The sequence below is a fragment of the Erythrolamprus reginae genome, chromosome 2 (assembly GCF_031021105.1).
Source record: "Erythrolamprus reginae isolate rEryReg1 chromosome 2, rEryReg1.hap1, whole genome shotgun sequence".
Taxonomy (NCBI): Eukaryota; Metazoa; Chordata; class Lepidosauria; order Squamata; family Dipsadidae; genus Erythrolamprus; species Erythrolamprus reginae.
In genome coordinates this window covers 184,630,044-184,653,226 of record NC_091951.1, presented here as the reverse complement: position 1 = coordinate 184,653,226, position 23,183 = coordinate 184,630,044, and the positions used below count along the sequence as shown (strand labels likewise).

The following is a 23,183-nucleotide window of genomic DNA, read 5'->3' as shown; positions in this document are numbered from 1 at the left end:
GAGATGCTTCCGAAAGGAAGCAATTAAGACTTTGGGCCGGCCATTCCCTCTGGCCAGCCCACCTCACAGGATTGTTGTGGGGAGGGGAGGAAGAAAGAGTGTTAAATATGTTGCCACTCTGGCTAATTTATAAAAAATGATTAGATGAGAGACATGTAGGTAGATAGCAAAATATACTGCTCAAAAAAAGAAAGGGAACACTCAAATAACACATCCTAGATCTGAATGAATGAAATATTCTGATTGAATACAGTGATCCCTCGATTTTCGCGGTCTCAATTTTCGCGAAACGCTATACCACGGTTTTTCAAAAAAATATTAATTAAAAAATACTCCACGGTTTTTTTGCTATACCACGGTTTTTCCCACCCGATGACGTCATACGTCATCACCAAGAGTCACTTCTCTGTCTCTTTCTCTTTCTTTCCTGTCATTCTCTGCTTCAATCATTTTCTCATTTCTCTTTTTTTCTCCCCTTTTTTCTATCATTTCTCTCTCTCTTTCTTCCTCTCTCACACTCCCTTCCTACCTCTCTCATCTCTTTCTTTCCTTCTCTCTCTTTCCTTCTCTGTCCCCCCTCCACTTGCCCACGAGAAGAAAAAAAGCAACCTCTGCCGGGCAGCTCCCCTTGTGCCCCTGCTTTGTGCCTGCCTCTTGTCCCTCGCGAGTGGAAGGGTTTCTGGTGCCTTGTGCGGAATCGGTTGCGAGGTCCGCCTCTGGCTAAAGGTTGTGGCTTGGGCTGGTCGGCCTTGGAGGCGGGAGAAGGCGAAGAGCAAGCGGGGAACCCGGCGGGGTGGATGGCGGCGGCGGTGTGTGTGTGTGTGGTGGTGGGGATAGGATAGAGAGGGACCCGGGAGAGTTCGGGTCTGCTGCTTGGCCGCCGCCGAGGAGAAGCGCGGGGAGGGCAAGAGAGGGCGATCGTGGCATGCGAGGTCCCTGCAGAGGGGGTGGCTGAGGCGGCAGGCGAGCTTGGAGCCTTGCTTCGCCTCCTTCGCTGCAATAAAAACGAAGGGGTCAGACGCAGCCTCGGCGAGCCGAAGGTTTCCGCAGCTCTGACCCAGAGCAGGAAGGGCTGGTGGGGGCGGCGAATCCACCTCCCCAGCCACCGGAGGGAGATCGGGCTGGTGGGGGCGGCGAATCCACCTCCCCAGCCACCGGAGGGAGATCGGGCTGGTGGGGGCGACGAATCCACCTCCCCAGCTACCGGCTCCACCATCTGCGCATGCGCGGCCATGGAAAAAAGGGCGCGCATGCGCAGATGGTGTTTTTACTTCCGTGCCGCTATATCGCGGATAATCGATTTTCGCGGGAGGTCTTGGAACGTAACCCCCGCGAAAATTGAGGGATCACTGTACTTTGTTCTGTACAAAGTTGTATGTGCACAATAGCATGTGAAATTGCTTGTCAATCAGTGTTGCTTCCTAAGTAGACAGTTTGATTTCACAGAAGTTTGATTTACTTGGAATTATATTGTGCTGTTTAAGTGTTTCTTTTATTTTTTTAAGCAGTGTAGATTAGCTTATAGATGATAGACAGACAGACACAAACACACACAGAGAGAAGCAGATAATTACTAAACAGACCTTGGACTGGACTGCATGAGGAAAAGTCAAATTAATTCTCAACACGAACTTCTACCAGCAATGATGAAGAAATGTACTGCAGTCATTTCCCTGCCAACTTATTTGAATAATCAATACAGCCAGAGATTTTGCAGAGATCATAAAGGAATGGGTAAAGTGATGAAGAGGACTGGTGGGAAGAGGAGATGGGTTAATTTAGGCTTACAGAATCTCAAAAGGGATTAACAAGAAAAGAAACAAATGGTATTTTAAAGACAACAGGAGAAAACAGCTTCAGTAAGGTGGAAAACTAATTGCAGATGGAATCTTAAAAACACCATAGAAAAGATAAACATCAAAACAGCAATCCAAGATTATTTAACATCGACCATAGAAATAAAAGGCATATAATGTCGTCTGAATAAGGATGGCTAAGCAGAAACAGGTTTCACTGCTTAGCAATACGTACTTGGAAAGACTGAGATACAACTGGAAGATTATTATGCAATGGATTGACTATTGAAAGTGTGGAAGCAGTGCAAAAGCAAAGATAACAATGGCAGAACAAGGGGCAGGACTATCATTATAAAGCATAGTGGAAAAAACAAAGCAAACTTGAATGAAGCTATGGAAAAGTACCTTTAATGAGTGAAAAATCTTATTTCTGAAGGCTCACTGATAAAACCTCAGGATGAAATATATATATATTTTTTAATTATTTATTTAAATTTCTAAGCTGCCTTTCTCCAGCGGATTCAGAGAAATAGTATAGTATAGCATAGAATATAATAGTACAGTATAGCATAGCATAGCACAGTATATATATACCATACTATGCTATGCTATAAATATATTTGGGTATTCAGGTGATCTGACAAAAGAAAAAAAAACATATCTGTGTATACACACACACTTTGTGAAGGTTAACTGATAAAAACTCAAGGTTGACTCAGCCTTCCGTCCTTCCGAAGTCAGTAAAATGAGGACCTATATGCCGAGACTTGTAAGCTGTTCAGAGACTGCTGTAAAGCATTTACCACTGAGTGGTAAATAAGTCTAAGTGCTATTGCTAAGTGCTATTAGAGATGATTCAATATTAGAGCTTTAATTGTGGAAAATACAGATGGTGTAATAAAGAGGGAAAGTCCCTTCTCCAAACACTATTTGAGAATATATTTATGAAGCCCTACATGATTCTGAAAGACAAGCTGTAGATAACGGAGGTGTCCACATCACTGTCTTGAGTGGGCATCTCAAGTGTAAAACAAGGTTCCTTGGATCATTCTGGAAGTGTCTAAGCTCAAGATTCTTCCAAAATGACCGGGACTGTCCATTTCACACCAAAAACAGGGTTTTTTTACACTGAGATAAGAGTGTTTCAATCTTCAAATAATTCAAATTTGAAACTCAGGTACACCCCTTGGCATGTATTTAACAATCAAGAAAATACTGTATTAGAAAATAAATATATTAAATATAAATTCTATAATAATAAAACTACCCAGCTGAACAGATACAAAGTACGATTCTCTTTCTTGATTTAGTGGAACAAGAACTGATGGGAAGCAGGCACAGAATTGACTAAACCCAATCTTATAAAGAGCACAATTGCTATATAACATGAGGCCAAGCAACAGAGAAAACATTATAAATGCAATGTTTTTAGTTCTGCTAGAAATTACATGAACCTTGGCAGATTCATCATATCAACAGTTAAGGGGCTATACAGGTAATCCTTGAGCTACAACTACTTGCTCAGTGACTATTCAAAGTTACAATGTCAGCACCTACCTGCCCAGCCACACTCAATATTCTCAGGCCTGCTTTCAAGCTATTTAAGGCAAAAGTTATTGTGCTTGGGACTTGAAAATTCCTGCCAGCTTTCCCATTGACTTTGCTTGTTGAAAGTCAGAAGTCACAAATCATGATCAATGGGGTCCTCGCTTAACATCACAAAATCCTCACTTAGCAACATTAAACCAGGATTAACATTGCTAAGTGATGCAGTCACAGAACGTCATGCTTTATGACCATAATCAAGCTTAATAACCAAAATTCAGACCCCAATAACCATATTTGAGGACTAAGTATGCACACTTACTGATTATAAACTTTCTGACAATGAAATGTGTTCAAAATATGAATGCTGAATAAATTTCATTTTCAGTTGGATATAAGAAAATAAATTTCCTGCTCTTCTAACAGTGCAGGTAGTGCCTCCCCCTATGGACAAATTACCTTATAAAAGAGAAATTTATTTTGAATTTGCTTGATCTCATTATTCTTTGCAAAATTATGTTTATTATAATTTTAGATTTGTCAGAAAAAAAGTGGCTTTCCATTTTATTAATAATGAAGTTTCAATCAAAAACAAATCAAAACCGATCAGAAACGAATTATCCATCTAGAAAATAAATCTATATTATGTATTTTCTTTATATTGGAATGGACTAAAATCAGGCAAAAACATCAAAATCCTTCTGTAAACATATGATTTAGTTAACTATCATTTATGTACCTGCCTCTTTTACATCAAAACTTTGTTTCAGCATACTTGGTTAACATATGATGAGAATAATTTACCTGTTCTATCAATCAATCAATCAAACCTTTATTGTCAATGCACGTGGTGTGAACAATGAAATTGAATGAGCCTCCCTTGATGCAGCCCACACAAGAACACAGAATACCTCTGAATAAATAAATCCTAAACCCAAGTAAAGTACTAAACTAGCACACATTTCCATATCCATCCATCCATCCATGCATACAATTTATATATTATAAATTGATATATATATGTATAGTATATGATATATTCATTGGCAACCTTCAGTCTCGAAGGACTATGGCAGGGGTAGGCAAAGTTGGCTCTTCTATGACGTGTGGACTTCAACTCCCAGAATTCCTGAGCTAGCATGATTGGCTCAGGAATTCTGGGAGTTGAAGTCCACACGTCATAGAAGAGCCAACTTTGCCTACCCCTGGACTATGTTCTCAACTTTGTACAGAACAAAGTATTCAATATTTCATTCATTCAGATCTAGGGTGTGTTATTTGAGCGTTCCCTTTATTTTTTTTGAGCAGTATAGTTAATTTTGTTTAAAAAATAAGATCAATATTATACAAGAATAAAAAAAAGCTTAAAAAGGAACAAAAACATACAGAACAAACGTTCACAGATTTTTTAGCTCTTGAAAAGGACCAAGTAATGTACTGACGCAGAATATGCATACTGAACTGAAGGTCAGGAAAAATAAAAAAAGACCTGCACCATTTACTTCCTGATTTAGTATCTCTGTTCTGTCAGGTTATATTCTTTTGATCCCGACAGGAACAGAAGATTCTAACAGCTTCCTAAAAAAGCTGATACGGGATGACATAAAGACCATCTTGTGAATCCACAAACCGAAGAGAAGAATAACTTCATTGTACTGTTTGCATGTTAAGAGTAGCGTTAGAAGTACAGCTTCTTCAGAAGAGACCCACACTGTGTATTATCTATTTGCTAACATGTGGAAACTGTCACAAAGACAACTATTTTAGTAACTTTCTGTTTTCTGTTTCCGAAATACCCTCGAATAAGGCAGGGGCTGCTCACATCTGGTAAAACAGATACATTTGTTGAATTTTAAGAATATGACATTTGGGGGTGCACTATTTCTAAGTATCAGGAATGAATGGATTAATTACTATTAAAGTATGCCGTGCCCATATTTTATGCTGGTTTATAGTCCAGGGCAGCGGTCCCCAAACTATGGTCCATGGGCCGCATGTGGCCCACTGAGGCAATTTATCCGGCCCACTGGTGAGTGACAGGAGCACAGGTACATACTTTTCTTTTAATTAAATTCCCTCCTTAATGTTCCTTCAAAAAGTACACCACCAATTATATTTCTAACTTATTAATCATTATTCCAAAGTGCTTCCTTCTTTCTTTATACATTTTTCTATAAACCAAGAAAACGTTGTATAGGCAATCAGATGTCAACAAAAGAAAATTAAAAACAAAACATAAACATATATGAATTTCAGATTTCTTCCCCCCCCCCCTCTAAATAGTATGTTCCCATTTTGTTTTTTACTTTAAAATAAGGTATGTGCAGTATGCATAGGGATTTGTTCATAGTTTTTTTTTGTAGTCCGGCCCTACAACAGTTCGAGGGACAATGAACTGGCCCGCTGTGTAAAAGGTTTGGGGACCCCTGGTTCAGGGAGATGGTGTTTGGAAGTAAAGGAGAATTTCCCCACTGTAGAATTTGGGACATCTGCTGTGTTTTCACCAAATACACCCCTCCAAACCCTTAGCCTCCAAAGATGTAAATAATACCGTCTGTTGCAAAATCAGCTAAGAACTTTTTCTTTTTTAAGTTCTAAGTGGCAGTGAACTGAAGATTGCTGGATGAAATCCAGTAATGAACTATTCATGTGCTACGTGCTTCAAAGAAAGCCTGTCTGTTGGCTTCACTCTTGAATCTGCCAGAAAAAAATTATGGGAGCAAATTATGTAAGTAGTGAGAAATACACTCCCAAGTTATGTATACCTGATTTGAGCAATCCTGGTTTGGAAACATGGTCAAAAATAATCAGCCCCAATTTGACTTATTTATTTATTTATTAGATTTGTATGCCGCCCCTCTCCGTAGACTCGGGGCGACTTGAATACCACAACCTATAGAAATAATGGCCAGGTGTTTTTCCCTCATGCCAGGGTTCCCAACCTTTTCTATACCCCACACTCCTAGAACGCTTCAGATATTCTCACACTTTGTACAAAAATAAATAATTATATGCATAGAATTATGCACATACAGTATAATTTGGAATCTTCTAAACCCAGGTTTTCACAGCACAGGCTGGGAACCCCTGCCTTATGCAAATGAAGGCAGCAATACTTTAACTCAAGGGTCCCTGAACTTTTGGAGCTTAGGGACCACCAAGGTCATAATTTTAAAACCTGCAGACCACCAAATTCATAATTTTAAGTCCAGCAGACCACCAATATTATTTTTTTTTTTAAAAAAAATGATAAATATGTTTGTAAAACCATAAGAGAACTTCCATTTTATTAATATGAAATGCACCTATTTGACATAGCAAAATTATAAATTATAAGCTGGCATACAAATCTAATAAATTATTATTATTATTATTATTAATAATAATAATAATAATAATAACAATAGTTATTTAATTATAACAAATCGTAAATGCTTACTTAATCGTAACAAAATCTTTAAAGGTTGTTTAACTGTAACAAAATTATTAAAGGAGGTGTGATTCTTACAAAATAATTGAAGCTTATTTGATGGTGGCTTGCTGATGCTGGGAAAGTCAGACCCATATTCCAGAGCTGTAGCTGTAATCCCTTCCGTTCGCTGCTTTCCTTCCCTTCACTCCCCCCCCCCCCCCACTGGATTAATTGCATCTGGCTTTATCTGGCCCAGGGACCAGGATTTCTCCAGAGACCACCAAAATTTTCTGTCAGACCACCAGTGGCCCACAGAACATAGTTTGTTGACCTGTGCTTAAACTCACTTAACAATGGAGAGGAAAACTGGCAAAACCCTGTGCAATTAAACTGGGATTTTTGTAAATTTGCATGTTCCCCCCCTCATTTATTATTATTATTATTATTATTATTATTATTATTATTATTATTATTATTACTATTAATATTACTATTAATATTATTATTAATATTATTATTAATATTAATATTAATAATTAGATTTGTATGCCTCCCCTCTCCAAGGACTCGGAGCAGCTCACAACAACAGTAGATACAATAAAATATAAATCCAATATAAACTATATTAAAAAAACAACCCATTATTATAAAAACTAACAACTCTAAAACAATCATACCAATCTCATATGTTGAGTCAGGAAAGGTAAGGGGAGAAATCAATCCTCCCATACTTGGTGGTATAGATGGATCTTCAACATCTTACGGAAGGCAAGGACAGTGGGGGCAATTCAAATCTCAGGGGGGAGTTGATTCCAGAGGGCCGGGGCCACCACAGAGAAGGCTCTTCCCCTACGTCCCGCCAGAAGATATTGTTTAGTCGATGTGACCCGGAGAAGGCCAACTCTGTGGGACCTAATCGGCCGCTGGGATTCGTGCGGCAGAAGGCAGTCCCGTAGGTATTTTGAGCATTTGAGCAGGAAGGCTTTTTAAACCTCCAAAGTGCAAGTCAGTGAAGTGATTAAGCACATGAATCTGTGTGAATTGTGATTTTTTTTCCCTTTTGGTAAGTCACCTAATACTCAAAACTCAAGTTGCACGCAAGAGGATTTCAAAACAGCACATGGTGCCCTTACACTCTGTAGTCTCTCTAATCCTATCTCCACTTGAAAGGGGAGCCTAAGGAGACCAAGAGCAGGTCACTGGCTCCTCCCTATCAATCCTTAGCCTGAAAGATAAGCAAGACAGAATTCTGGCAGGCCAAGCCTTAATCTATTGTTTCCCAGCTGCTGACTGTGGTCAGGTGCTAGCAAAAACTAGATTCGCCAACTGTGATCTGACACAAGCACAGCAAAGGTGGCAGACCGTGAGTCTACTTGGAAGACAGAACATGCCTTGCTTTGCTACCGGCCTCTTTTCCAATTATTCTTTATCCTTTCTGTTATGATCCCTTCCCCTCTTATTTCAAATGATCTCATTTCGTCTTTTAAGGTTGTGAAAAAAGGAAGCACAGCGTATTTCACCTCTGCAAAGGCCAACATCCTCACCAAACGCTTACACAAGCATACACACACCAAAAACACAAAAAACAAAACCCTCATTCCCACCCAGACTCAATAGCTATAATGGTATTCTGAGGAAACTCCATCTCAGGAAGTATCTTTTTTAAAAAATAAAAAAAAATGCAAGACTCAAAACTGAAGGAGAAGGAAGCTGCATGAAATTGCAGGCACTATGGGAACCTATACAGTTGCTTTGAAACAATCTGACATTGGTTGCCGATCAGTTTCCGGTCACAATTCAAAGTGTTGGTTATGACCTATAAAGCCCTTCATGGTACCGGGCCAGATTATCTCAGGGACCGCCTTCTGCCGCACGAATCCCAGCAACCAGTTAGGACCCACAGAGTGGGCCTTCTCCAGGTCCCGTCAACTAAACAATGTCGGTTGGCGGGGCCCAGGGGAAGAGCCTTCTCTGTGGCGGCCCCGACCCTCTGGAAGCAACTCCCCCCCAGAGATCAGAATTGCCCCTACCCTCCTTGCCTTTCGTAAGCTCCTCAAAACCCACCTCTGCTGTCAGGCATGGGGCAACTAAGATAATTTTTCCCCTAGGCTTCTACAATTTATGCATGGTATGTTTAGCTAACTGAAGCCCTGCCACAACCCACAAAAAATTGTTTTCCAAATGGAAGGAAAGTCCTCCATCCTCCTCCTTCCCTTCAACCACTTACTTCCTTCGGAACATCTCTGCAAAGATACATCCCACACTCCATAAGTCCACAGGAGTAGCATAGGTTGACTGGAGCAGCACTTCTGGAGCACGATACCAAAGGGTGACCACCTGGATGAGAGAAGAACACCAGAAGCATGAAGATGGTGGAAAGCCACAGAAGGAGACTCAAGTTCCATGCTGGAGGTGAGGCTACGTTCCATAAAAAACATCCTGGTGTTTTCTATTTCCTGGGCTTCCATCCATCACAATTCCTACTCAGCCCGAACTACCCACCTCCTCATCCCTACCAGGACATCTAAGCATCCATTTTGGTTTGGAAATGATATTGTTAATATTGAATGTACATCTTCAGCTACATATAGGTAAAATTTGAAAAAATTAGAATATTATGCAAAAGTTCCTTTATTTCAGCAATGCAAATTAAAAGGTGAAACATAATATATGAAAGAGACTCATTACATGCAAAGCACATTAGTTCAAGCCGTGATTTGTCATAATTGTGATGATTATGGGGCACAGCTCATGAAAACCCCAAATCCACTATCTCTGAAAATTAGAATATTACATGCATTCAATAAAATAAGGATTGTACACAGGACAATATCGGACCTCTGAAAAGTATAAGCATGGCATCGGACCAGGATATCTTCGGGACCGCCTTCTGCCGCACGAATCCCAGCGACCGATTAGGTCTCACAGAGTTGGCCTTCTCCGGGTCCCGTCGACTAAACAATGTTGTTTGGCAGGTCCCAGGGGAAGAGCCTTCTCTGTGGCGGCCCCTACTCTCTGGAACCAGTTCCCCCCGGGAGATTAGAACTGCCCCCACCCTCCTTGCCTTTCGTAAACTCCTTAAAACCCACCTTTGCCGCCAGGCATGGGGGAATTGAGATATCTCTCCCGGGCCTATACAATTTATGTATGGTATGTTTGTGTGTATGTCTGCTTAATAACGGGGTTTTTTAAAATGTTTTTAAATTATTAGATTTGTCATGAATTGTTTTATTGCTGTTGTGAGCCGCCCCGAGTCTACGGAGAGGGGCGGCATACAAATTTAATAAATAAGATAAAAATAAAATGAATATGTCCTCAGTACTTGGTTTGGGTCCCTTTTGCAGCAATTACTTCCTCAATGTGGTGTGACATGGAAGCTATCGACCTATGGTACTGCTGAGCTGTTATGTAAGACCAGGATGCTCCAAAGCAGCCTTCAGCTCTTCTGCATTGTTTGGTCTCATGTCTCTCATCTTTCTCTTGGCAATGCCCCATAGATTCTCTATGGGGTTCAGGTCAGGCCAATCAAGCATAGTAATCCCACGGTCACTGAAGCAGGTTTTGGTGCTTTTGGCAATGTGGGCAGGTCCTGCTGGAAAATGAAGTCAGCATCCCCATAAAGCTTGTCTGTGGAAGCAAGCATGAAGTGCTCCAAAATCTCCTGGTAGACCAGCTGTATTGACCTTGGATGTAATGAATTCAATTCAATTCAATTTATTAGATTTGTATGCCGCTCCTCCCCGAAGACTCGGGGCGGCTCACAACAACGATAAAAACAATATTACAATGGCACAAATCTAATATTAAAAATAACTAAAAACCCTATCATAATTAAAACCAAACAGCACATACATACCAAACATAAATAATAATGAGCCTGGGGGAAGATGTCTCAAATCCCCCATGGCTGGCGGTATAGGTGGATCTTAAGTAGTTTACGAAAAGCAAGGAGGGTGGGGGCAGTTCTAATCTCCGGGGGGAGTTGATTCCAGAGGGACGGGGCCGCCACAGAGAAGGCTCTTCCCCTGGGGCCCGCCAGACGACATTGTTTAGTCGACGGGACCCAGAGAAGGCCAACTCTGTGGGACCTTATCGGCCGCTGGGATTCGTGCGGTAGCAGGCGGTTCCGGAAGTACTCTGCTCCAATGCCATGTAGGGCTTTAAAGGTCATGACCAACATTACCACTGGTAATGAAGCCCAGTGGACCAACCCCAGCAGATTACATGGCTCCCCAAATCAACACAGACTGTGAAAACATCACCCTGGCCTTCAAGTATCTTGTTGTTTGTGCCTCTCCATTCTTCCTCCATACTCTAAGTCCTTGGTTTCCAAATGAGATGCAAACGTTTCCATGCTAACTTCAATTTTCCAGCAGGATTTGGCACCTGCCCACACTGCCAAAAGCACCAAAACCTGGTTCAATGACCGTAGGATTACTGTGCTTGATTGGCCTGACCTGAACGCCAAAGAGAATCTATGGGGCATTGCCAAGAGAAAGATGAGAGATATGAGACTGAACAATGCAGAAGAGCTGAAGGCTGCTATTGAAGTATCTCGTTCTTCCATACAACACCTCAGCAGTGCCACAGGCGGATAGCTTCCATGCCACGCCGCATTGAGGCAGTAATTGCTGCAAAAGGGGCCCAAACCAAGTATTGAGTACATCTGCATGCTTATACTTTTCAGAGGTCTGGTATTGTTCTATATACAATCCTTGTTTTATTGATTGCATGTAATATTCTAATTTTCTGAGATGGTGGATTTGGGGTTTTCATGAGCTGTACCCCATCATCATCATCACAATTATTGGAGAGGGGCGGCATACAAATCTAATAAATTATTATTAAATTATTATTATTATTATTATTATGACAAATCACGGCTTGAACTATTTTGCCTTGCATGTAATGAGACTCTCTCATATATTACGCTTCGCCTTTTAAGTTGCATTACTGAAATAAATCAACTTTTTGCACGATGTTCTAAGTTTTCGAGTTTCACTTGTATTAAGAGGAACAAGGCTACTTTCCATTACACCTACCAAGACCACAGAGGTTATGGAATACGCCTTTCCCCCCCTATCAACAGTAAAAAAAACAAAATAGCAACAGGGCAGTCCTCTCTCTATTAGCTGCAAAGATTTATAAAGGTAGAAATAGCCAGCTGCTATTCTCCAGGTGTTATAACCTAGCAGTTCTCAACCTTTCAGACACCAAGGACTGGCTCTATGGAGGGCAGCTTTTCTGGGATTAGGAAGGCATGGTTTCCCATGCTACATGGATCCTAGATGGGCCTTCACTTGCTCACACAGCCCAGTTTCTGGCAGTCCATGTATCAGTGGGGGTTCCCAGCCCAGGAACTGGGGACCGCTACCCTGTTTCTCCCAAAATAAGACATTCCCTGATAATAAGACCAATTGGCCTTTTGAGTGCATGGCAATACAGTGGTCCCTCGACTTGCGCGTTCTCGATTAGCGCGAAACGCTGCAACGCGGTTTTTCAAAAAATATTATTTAAAAAAATAAAATATTAAAAAATAAATTTTTTTTTATTCTGTTCCCTGAATGGAGACCGCCGGCCGCTCAATCGGGCCGGCAGGGAACAGAATGGAGCCTTCCGCGGCGGGGCTGGGGGAGCCGAGCCCAGCCCCGTGACATTCGCTTTCCTGCCACCCGCAGCCGAGTGATCGTGGGCTCCTTCGCAACCTCAGAGAGCTTCCTGGTTTTCGTGAGCTTTCATGCCCAGGAAGCTCTCCGAGGTTGCGAAGGAGCCCAGGATCACTCGGCTACGGGTGGCAGGAAAGCGAATGTCACGGGGCTGGGCTCGGCTCCCCCAGCCCCGCCGCGGAAGGCTCCATTCTGTTCCCTGAATGGAGACCACCGGCCGCTCAATCGGGCCGGCAGGGAACAGAATGGAGCCTTCCGCGGCGGGGCTGGGGGAGCCGAGCCCAGCCCCGTGACATTCGCTTTCCTGCCACCCGATTGAGCGGCCGGCGGTCTCCATTCAGGGAACAGAATGGAACCTTCCGCGGCGGGGCTGGTAGGAGGGGAGCCGAGGGGATAACCGAGCCCAGCCCTGTGGGATTCGCCTTCCTCCCGCTTGCAGCCGAGTGATCGTGGGCTCCTTCGCAACCTCAGAGAGCTTCCTGGTTTTCGTGAGCTTTCATGCCCAGGAAGCTCTCCGAGGTTGCGAAGGTTACATCTTCCGCTGCCAGCCAGGCCATGCTGGCGGCAGCGGAACAATCGCTGGCTGTCAACTTTTCTTTTTAAAACTGGGCAGGAGCTGACTTGCCTCCCCAGTGCTAAAAAGAAAAGTTGACAGCCAGCGCTGCGAAACCGCCGAAACCGGAAGGGGCGAAGTGGGGGAGAACGGGAGGCTCAGCATTCCGTCAGCCGCAGCGCTGGCTGTCAACTTTTCTTTTTAAAACTGGGCAGGAGCTGACTTGCCTCCCCAGTGCTAAAAAGAAAAGTTGACAGCCAGCGCTGCGACTGACGGAATGCTGAGCCTCCCGTTCTCCCCCACCTCGCCCCTTCCGGTTTCGGCGTTCGGCAACGGAGTCCGGCGCTGGGGCCATGCGGGGCCGCTCATCCAGGGGGGGCGTGGACTGGCAAGCGGCAAGCGGCAAGTGATCTGGCGGGAAGACCAAGGGAAGGTTCCTTCAGCCGCCCAACACCTGATCCGCTCCGCAGCGCGGCAGCAGCGAGGAGCCGAAGATGGGGTTTCCCCTTTGCCTTTACCCCATCTTCGGCTCCTCGCTGCTTCCGCGCTGCGGAGCAGATCAGCTGTTGGGCGGCTGAAGGAATCTTCCCTTGGTCTTCCCCGCCGCCCACACGCAAACTCCACCATCTGCGCATGTGCGGCCATGAAAAAAATGGCGCACATGCGCAGATGGTGGTTTTACTTCCGCATCCAGTATAACGCGGAAATCGGTTAGCGCGGGAGGTCTTGGAACGTAACCCCCGCGCTAATCGAGAGATCACTGTATGACCAAATGATTATTTCAGGGTTCAAAAAAAATATAAGACAGGGTCTTATTTCCAGGAAAACGTGATATTATAATATAAGATTTTGGGATTCTAGTAGCTGGAAATCTAAAACATTGGGATAGAATTAGCTGGCATATTCTGGTCGTCATGAATCTCCCAACTTAGCTGTGTTAGCAGGGACAGTCTTTCCCCCCCCCCCCTTTCTTATAAGTTCTGGACCGCACTCACCAATGGTGTCAGGGCCATCTGGCAGCTGTAGATACGGGCCAGTCCAAAGTCAGCCAGCTTGATTTGACCAGCGCTGGTCACCAGGATATTCTCTGGCTTAAGGTCACGGTGAACAATGCAATTCGAATGTAAGAAATCCAAGCCACTCAAGAACTGACGCATCATGTCCTGGAAGTGGACAGGTGGGAAAACATGTGACATTGACATCTCTGTATTTCTTACCAATCTGGAGGTCAGCCCAGAGCACAGACTACTGGACATCAATCTAAGGTTGATTTACCTTTATTACTTCGGATGGTAAGCCAGGAGGTGGTGTTTTTTCCAAATAGGCTTTCAGGTCCTGATCTACATGCTCGAAAACCAGAGTCACTTTGGTTTCTCGTTCAGTCCGCGTAGTGGTGCAAACATCCATCAGTCTAAAGAGAAAAGAAAGAATAGACACTCAGCAAATGTTCCACAACTGCCAAGGAAGATGGTGACGGGTGGTGAAGTTAAGAGAACATCTTAAATCAAAAGGATCCTTGAATAGAATTTCACTGATCCTGAATCACATCCAGGCACATGGAATGTCCTAAATAATGAGACAGGCTGGAAACCTCACAGCTTGCAAGAAATAATACAGGTCTCTACATAATGGATTTAATCTATTGGGCTCTTAAGGGTCCGTGCCATCTGCTTTTTTCTTTGTCTCGCAAGCCTACCAAGATAATTCTATTCCAGTCTCAAGATCCTCCTATAAAAATTCTACTGATATACCCCCTTCGCCCCAATCTCTTCACTCCCATCCCGTGTTTATCTCCCATTCTAACTCTTTCATTTCACCCAGTTTCTGCTGTGAGTCATACTTAAGACAAATACTGACCACGTTGTAAATTATCAATAGAGCCAAGGCCTCCACTCTGCCTTTGTCAACATAATAACAGAGAGCCAAGTAAGAAAAAAAAAACCTAGCCTCTGAGCCCACCAGATTCTCCTAGACCCAATTTGTGATCTTATTTGCTAAGGGCTATTCTTTATAATCAGCAGTCTTCTCTAATATGGCTCTCCACATACATTAGATCTGTAACCCCAATATGACCTGTCTCTTTTTGTTGCCCAGACCCTGCACTATAAAGGCTAGGCTGCACTTCCAGTGAAGAATCTAACCAAATTATAGCCTCTGCCCTTAATTGGCCTGCTCCACACAACAAAGGCAGATGAAAGTGCCCATTGTTATTGGAGCATGGAAGAAAGAATGGAGAAGACAGAGTAAGTCAAGAACTATAATCAGAGACCAATTATTCTAAAATAGCTCTCTCAAATTTAGATCACCTGCTGTACAGTCTGTTTGTTTCAGTTTAGGCTCGGAGATCCAATTAACGTGGCTTGTAAACGTGGCTTGGCATAATTTATAAACCTAGGCAAATTGTGGTTTATTCAATAAATCAGTTTAACAAGCCAGGCTCAACTGGCTGCCATCCAAACTCCCATACTTCTAATGTGAACTACAGCATAAACTTGAAGAGGGCTACTACTTTCTCCACACGTAGTTATGGCAGTTAACAATATGTTCAGTCCTCTTTCAGATTGTGATTATCCTAACTGATCTAGGAAGTATGGCAGCTTTGTGCTCTAGACCAGTGTTTCCCAACCTTGGCAACTTGAAGATATCTGGACTTCAATTCCCAGAATTCCCCAGCTAGCATTTGCTGGCTGGGGAATTCTGGGAGTTGAAGTCCAAATATCTCCAAGTTGCCAAGGTTGGGAAACACTGCTCTAGATAGATGGCTAAAAGGCCAACCCATACTTATCACCCTACAGCTTAGTCACAAATAGATTTTCCTTCCCATTTCTTAATGTGTGATCCTACTCTTCAAATCAGCTTTCCCCAACCAGGGACATTGTTTTCTTTGTACAAAGGCAACATTGACCAAAGATTGTTAAAAGTTTAATTCCACCGATTACAATCCCACCTAGACTACCTGCTTCCAGACAGTCCAATTCTAATCCAATTCACTTAAAAGAGGCTGACAGCCTCTTTTCTTAGTTCCCAAACATTACAAACTAAACCCAAGCAGTTTACAGCACTGAATCCTTCATACACTCCTTATTCAGCCCTAGATATGAACCAAGCCTAGTCCTGTCTTCATGCCCAAGATTAAACTCTATAATCTCAGAGAGAACAAAAGACCATTGAAGAAAAGCTTCCCAGTGAATTATACTTTATCTAGAAAATCACTTCAGAGTCTGGGTAGGGATAATGGTTTCCGTTCTCCTTGTTAGTATTTAGTTAAATGACTGAGTTAACATAAACTACTGTTCTTTTGCATACATGGAAACATTAATTTTAGATATTTTTAAAATATATTAGATTTGTTATTGTACATTGTTTTTATTATTGCTGTGAACCGCCCCGAGTCTACGGAGAGGGGCAGCATACAAATCTAATAAATAATAATAATAATAATAATAATAATAATAATAATAATAATAATAATAATTGAACTGCCCAAAGACCAGGCTTTATGACTGTATTATACCTTTTAAATTCAGCTACACACACATTATACATATATGTGTGTGTGTAACATATTTTTACTGATAATGAAAATGGAGGGAGACTAATATAGATCTATTTTAACCTATTTAGCTCTCATCAGCTAGCCATACCCTTACTGGGATTTGAACCTGGGCAATTTGCCTATAAGGCAGTAGCTTTAACCTCTAAGTCACAGGTTTTACTCCTATCTCAGCTTGTAGCAGGGTAAGTAGCAGGGCTTATCCCAGTAAGGGTAAACCCAGTAAGGGTATGATTAGATTAGATTTATTGGATTTATATGCCGCCCCTCTCCGCAGACTCGGGGCGGCTCACAACAATGGTAAAAACAGTACATAGTGACACATCTAATACCCACCAATCCAATTACAATTTTAAGTTAAGAAATTCATAAAATAACCCCAATATATATATAAAAAACAAGCACAAAATCAATGGCTAGCTGATGACACCTAAATAGCTTGAAAGAGATCTATACTGTTACACGTATAGAATACATTTGTCGGATATAAAAATTAACTGCCTTGGATGGCCTCTGGAGGGGCCGAGCACATATATATACATTGACTTGATGGCACATTCTCTCTGCATATGAGTTGAATTATTCATCACCAGACAAACTCTACAAAAACTTATGCCACAGTAATACATTTGCACTATTTGTTTTTGCAAAATAATTACTATTATCTCTACAAAGATACAAGATGTGCAACTTGAGCCGTATCTTTATGCAATTCACTCTCAAAGCTGCAGCTCCAGGGTCCACGGCTTTGCACCAGCCCTAACGAAACACCAACCCTATGGAAGGCTTGTGGTCACAGATGAGACTCTCACCTCACGATGTTGGGGTGGTCAAGGTGCTCCAAACGCTTCAGCAAGGCCACCTCTCGGACCGTCGACAGGGGCAGTCCGTTCTCGCTGTTCTGCACGCGTACGTTCTTGAGAGCCACAAATTTGCCACTCTGCAAGTCCCGGGCCTTGAAGACAGTCCCATAAGCGCCAATACCAATTTCAGCCACAGGTTCATATTGTTCCTGCACACCCATGGCCATCCTGGCAATACCTTGCTGGAGTCACTGAAGTTCTACAAGAGCGAGGAAGAGCAGAAAGGTTTCATCTAGTGGTTTATCTCTTCTCATAGTAAGCTCCTCGAGTACCCCAAGGACAACCCTTTTGTTTTGTTTTTGGTTACAAGTGGTGTGGCACAAGGGTCTGTTCTGGGACCTATTCGTTTTAATATGTTTGTAAGTGACATAGGGGAAGGTTTGGTAGGGAAGGTTTGCCTATTTGCCGATGACTCTAAAGTGTGCAATAGGGTTGATATTCCTGGAGGCGTCTGTAATATGGTAAATGATTCAGCTTTACTAGATAAATGGTCAAAGCAATGGAAACTGCAGTTTAATGTTTCCAAATGTAAAATAATGCACTTGGGGAAAAGGAATCCTCAATCTGAGTATTGCATTGGCAGTTCTGTGTTAGCAAAAACTTCAGAAGAGAAGGATTCAGGGGTAGTGATTTCTGACAGTCTCAAAATGGGTGAGCAGTGTGGTCAGGCAGTAGGAAAAGCAAGTAGGATGCTTGGCTGCATAGCTAGAGGTATAACAAGCAAGAAGAGGGAGATTGTGATCCCCTTATATAGAGTGCTGGTGAGACCACATTTGGAATACTGTGTTCAGTTCTGGAGACCTCACCTACAAAAAGATATTGACAAAATTGAACGGGTCCAAAGATGGGCTACAAGAATGGTGGAAGGTCTTAAGCATAAAACGTATCAGGAAAGACTTAATGAACTCAATCTGTATAGTCTGGAGGACAGAAGGAAAAGGGGGACATGATCGAAACATTTAAATATGTTAAAGGGTTAAATAAGGTTCAGGAGGGAAGTGTTTTTAATAGGAAAGTGAACACAAGAACAAGGGGACACAATCTGAAGTTAGTTGGGGGAAAGATCAAAAGCAACCTGAGAAAATATTATTTCACTGAAAGAGTAGTAGATCCTTGGAACAAACTTCCAGCAGACGTGGTTGGTAAATCCACAGTAACTGAATTTAAACATGCCTGGGATAAACATCCCATTTGTAATATAAAATACAGGAAATAGTATAAGGGCAGACTAGATGGACCATGAGGTCTTTTTCTGCTGTCAGTCTTCTATGTTTCTAAAGCAATTTATCCCTCCTACATCAGTGTTTTTCAACCTCAGCAGTTTTAAGATGAGTAGCCTTCAATTCGCAGAATTCTGAGCTGGCTGGGGAAATCTGAAAAGTTGATGTCCACACATCTTAACACTTGCAGAGGTCGACAAACACATCTCAAGATTCTCCCACACAGCACTCTATTTGTTATCTACCCAACAAGTTTCTTTCTGCACCTCACTTGGCTACACACCTCCAAGGAAGGATCCTGATTATTTTGACAATGAAATGGATTTGGAACTCTTTCCATCTGCTTTCAAGCAGGTCAGTGGATCTGTTTCGGCAGACAGCGCTAGCAGATTGAGATGTAACAAGATGTAAACAGTTTTTGATGCTTTTAATATTGAAACAGAAGAGGGAGTTTTAGCAGGTGCTGCTTTTCTCAATCTTGGAATGAAAACTGGCACTTTGGGGAACCCCCGCTTTTAATGGCACTGCTAGGGATATAATCAATGGAAGAAGGAGGAAATAGCCTAGCTAGGCTTCCAACATAGACCCAGATGATTCGTGGATATACACACGCTTTCCAGTCCTATTTGCAATGGCAAGATTGGGGTGGAATTCCATCAAATAAGATTACTATTTTATCCCAACGAAGTTGCCATAAGTGTGTACTTTCAACAAGTTCACTTGGCAACTGGGGAAAGGAAAAATCCTAAACTTTATTTACACAACTTCAATGAAGTGGCTATGTGGATAGTAAGCGAACATAAAGAGGGCAGCAATGCTGTATCTGTATCTGTGTGTATGTATGTGTTTATTATGTATGTATGTATATGTGTGTGTGTGTATGTGTATGTATGTATGTATGTATGTATATATATATATATATATATATATGTGTGTGTGTGTGTGTGTGTGTGTGTATGTATGCATGTATGTATATGTACTGTTTCTCCCCAAATAAGAAATCCCCTGATAATAAGCTCAGACTTTTGAGTGCATGGCAATAAGGCCAAGCACTTATTTCAGGGCTTTAAAAATATCAGGGAAACATGGTATATGTATTGTGTATACATACATACACACACACACACACACACACACAGAACTAGATCATATTCTGCAATTATTCAAAAAGGTTAATGAAGGCACATTAAGCTTAGGTAGTCTCAATTTCCCCTCTGCACCAAATCCTGAGCAGGTACCTTGATTTTGTCTGAAAAACGCATCTGTATCATAATTACAATTGGAGGAAGAGAAGGAAGCTTCCTGACAGTCTAATAACGGGATAATAAAGAGATTCCACAGGGCATCATTTCAAAGGCACTGAGATCATATGAAACTTGCTCAATTTTACTCAACTCTGTCCTCCTTTGTCCCAGGAAGTCAATAAAATCACCCTTACCTTGTCTTTTCAGGCTACCAATTTGTTGCCAGCTACCATAGACCGGTGTTTCCCAACCTTGGCAACTTGAAGATATCTGGACTCAACTCCCAGAATTCCCCAGCCAGCAAATGCTGGCTGGGGAATTCTGGGAGTTGAAGTCCAGATATCTTCAAGTTGCCAAGGTTGGGAAACACTGCCATAGACCACATGGCTTTTGCTCAGAGTCACAGATGGACGGTTGTTGTTTCTTTTTATACTCCTATGGCAAACAATCTCCACGTGGTCCCCCACCCCCACTAGACAGAGCTTTTTTTGTTGTTTTAAAGAAACTTTTCCCACACCCACAGCAAAACTGCTCCTGCAAGCAGCAGCAACCGAGGCCCAACATAGTTCGGCTTCCTTAAAGGAAAAAAAAAAAGAGGTGGGGGGTGGGGTTGGCTTATCGGCAGTTTTCAAACAATAAAAGAGGCCCGTCCGGTTGCGGGAACCTTCGGATCGGATCCCGTCCAGGGATCGTTGAACCTCGAAGCCCTCGGAATGCAAAATCTTTTGAGATCGGAACCCCATAAAATAAAAATAAAATAAAATCAAGCCGACACCCCCCCCCCAGGGCTTTGCTCTTGTGCATTTCATACTATTCCGCTGTGCACCCTCCTCCGGATTCCACAGTTGCATTTCAAACAACGCCCTTATTGAGCCTCCCATTTCCCGTGTGTGGGGATTGCTCGAGGATCCTTAAAACTCTCTTACCCGAACAAAAGCCGAAGGCTACGCTTCCAACATCGCCGCCGTTCCCTCTTCCTCCTCCTCCTTTTTTTCGCAGCCTCCTTACAAAACACACACAGGCAGATCGGAGAAGCGAGGTGGGTGGGAAGCGTCCTCCCTCCTCTGGGTCAGCTTCATTCACCAAACTGCAAGATTTCAAAAATAAAAAAATAAATGTTTGCAAAACTTTTTTTTTTTTTAAAAAAAAGCTTTTTAAAACATAACTAAACAAACGAAGGGGAAAAAAAAAGCCCAGGCCGAAAATCCCAAGCCCTGTCCTTTCCATCCACCCCAACGCTGGGCCCCCTCTGACTCACTGCCGGTGCAAAGCTTTCCTTAGCGGGATAAGGCATTCCCCGCGCTTGCAGGAGCCACGCGGAAGAAGCGCAGGAGCGCGTGCTCCGCATCAGGAGGGTTTTTCCCCTCCCCCTTCCCCCTCCTCTTCCCCCCTCCCTTCCCCTCCTCCTCTCTCTCTCTCTCTCTCTCTCACCACCCACCGGACTCACACAACCCCGTCCCCCGGGCGAGGAACTGCTATACAAGCTCAGCGGCGTTCTAGGTAGCGGGCTGAGGGGGGCGGGGCTGGAAGACCCGGCAAAACCAGAGAGGCGGGACAGCCAGAGTGGCTACCATCAGAGAAGGAAGTGGGTCTCCATAGTTACCAATTCTAAGCTTGCAGAGTCCCCTTTCCTCCCCCCCCCCGCTCCTTCTTCAAAGAGGCGGACGGGGGAGGGGAGAGAAAGGCGCTTTACTTCCTCTTCGCCGGGAAGATGCTTAGTGCCAGGTGTTTCTTCCTGCTCGGTTGGAAAGGACAAAAGGTTGCCGTGCACTTATTGCATGGGGGAAGAGAGAGAGCGAGAGAGTGTGTTATGTAGTGCTTGGACAGCTTTTAACCCCGAAAGGGCTCCAGCGCCTTTTATTGATTTTAAGCGGCAGTCCACAGCAAAACGCAAAGTCCGTTAACCCTTAGGGCTAAAAAGGCTTTGCCCATTTCCTTTCTTTTTTTTCAAAAAGTTTTTTCCCTCTCCACAAGCACCTCCACACATCAATATACACATACCTTCTTAGAATATGCCGATAATATACACGTACATAGATTTTAAACCAATCAATCATAAAATGCTTATTTATTTATTTATTGGATTTGTATGCCACCCCCTCCTTTATGCTTTGCCTTTTTTCTTTTCTTTTCTTTTTCAAAAAGTTTATTTTTTCTCCACAAATACCTCCACACATCGATAAACACATACCTTAGAATATACCAATAATGTACATACATCTTAAACCAATCAATCATAAAATGCTTTTTTTATGCTTTGTCTTTTTCCTTTTCTTCCAAAAGTTTTTCTAATTGTTCGTTACAAACACTTTCATACATCAATACACACATACCTTAGAACAGTGATGATGAACCTATGGCATGGGTGCCACAGATGGCACGCGGAGCCATATCTGCTGAAACACAACCCATTGCCCTAGCTCGGCTCCAACATTTATTTATTTATTTATTTATTTATTTGTTTGTTTGTTTGTTTGTTTATTTATTTATTTATTTATTTTGTCCAATACACAATAATACACAAGGAAGGTTATAGAGGATATAGTAGAGAAGAAATACAAGATATAGGAGAGACTATAGGACAGAGGACGGAAGGCACTCTAGTGCGCTTAAGTACACCCCTTACTGACCTCTTAGGAATCTGGAGAGGTCAACCGTGGATCGTCTAAGGGTAAAATGTTGGGGGTTAGGGGATGATACTACGGAGTCCGGTAATGAGTTCCATGCTTCAACAACCCGATTACTAAAGTCATATTTTTTACAGTCAAGTTTGGAGCGGTTAATGTTAAGCTTGAATCTGTTGTGTGCTCTTGTGTTGTTGTGGTTGAAGCTGAAGTAGTGTTTGACAGGCAGGACATTGCAATATATGATCTTGTGGGCAATACTTAGATCATGTTTAAGGCGTCGGAGTTCTAAGCTTTCAAGACCCCGGATTGTAAGTCTAGTTTCGTAGGGTATTCTGTTTCGAGTGGAGGAATGAAGGGCTCTTCTTGTGAAGTATCTTTGAACATTTTCAAGGGTGTTGATGTTTGAGATATGTATGTATGTGCCGGCCAGCTGATTTTTGGCTCCCACAGAGGCTCTGGGGGGGGCGTTTTTGGCTTCCAGGGAGCCTCTGGGGGGATGGGGGGTAGTTTTTAACCTCCCTCAGGCCTCAGCTCCAGGGAAGCCTTTGGAGCCTGGGGAGGGTGAAACACAAGCCTACTGGGCCCACCAGAAGTTGGAAAACAGGCCATTTCCGACCTCCGGGGGGAGAGGGAAGCTGTTCGTGCCCTTTCCTGGCATTGAATTACGGGTGTGGGCACTCACACATATGAAATAGGGCATGCAC

At 42.8% G+C, this 23,183-nt stretch overlaps 1 protein-coding gene across 3 annotated transcripts in view; it reads right to left on the bottom strand.

The window, feature by feature from the left end:
- Nucleotides 1-21,475, bottom strand: part of CDK4 (cyclin dependent kinase 4) — a 40,573-nt gene extending 19,098 nt beyond the window's left edge. Inside the window, exons 1-6 of one of the 3 annotated variants that reach the window (XM_070740735.1) lie at nt 21,456-21,475; nt 20,779-20,939; nt 17,338-17,587; nt 14,248-14,383; nt 13,968-14,135; nt 8,981-9,090 (exon numbers count right to left, since the gene is read on the bottom strand). In XM_070740735.1, coding sequence (XP_070596836.1) covers nt 8,981-9,090; nt 13,968-14,135; nt 14,248-14,383; nt 17,338-17,555 — 632 coding nt within the window. In that variant the 5' untranslated portion in view covers nt 17,556-17,587; nt 20,779-20,939; nt 21,456-21,475. Of the gene's footprint in view, nt 1-8,980; nt 9,091-13,967; nt 14,136-14,247; nt 14,384-17,337; nt 17,588-20,778; nt 20,940-21,110; nt 21,262-21,290; nt 21,381-21,455 lie in introns of those variants that run through there. The other 2 variants (XM_070740734.1, XM_070740732.1) reach the window with 2 other exon arrangements.
- Between the last annotated feature and the right edge of the window lie 1,708 nt (nt 21,476-23,183).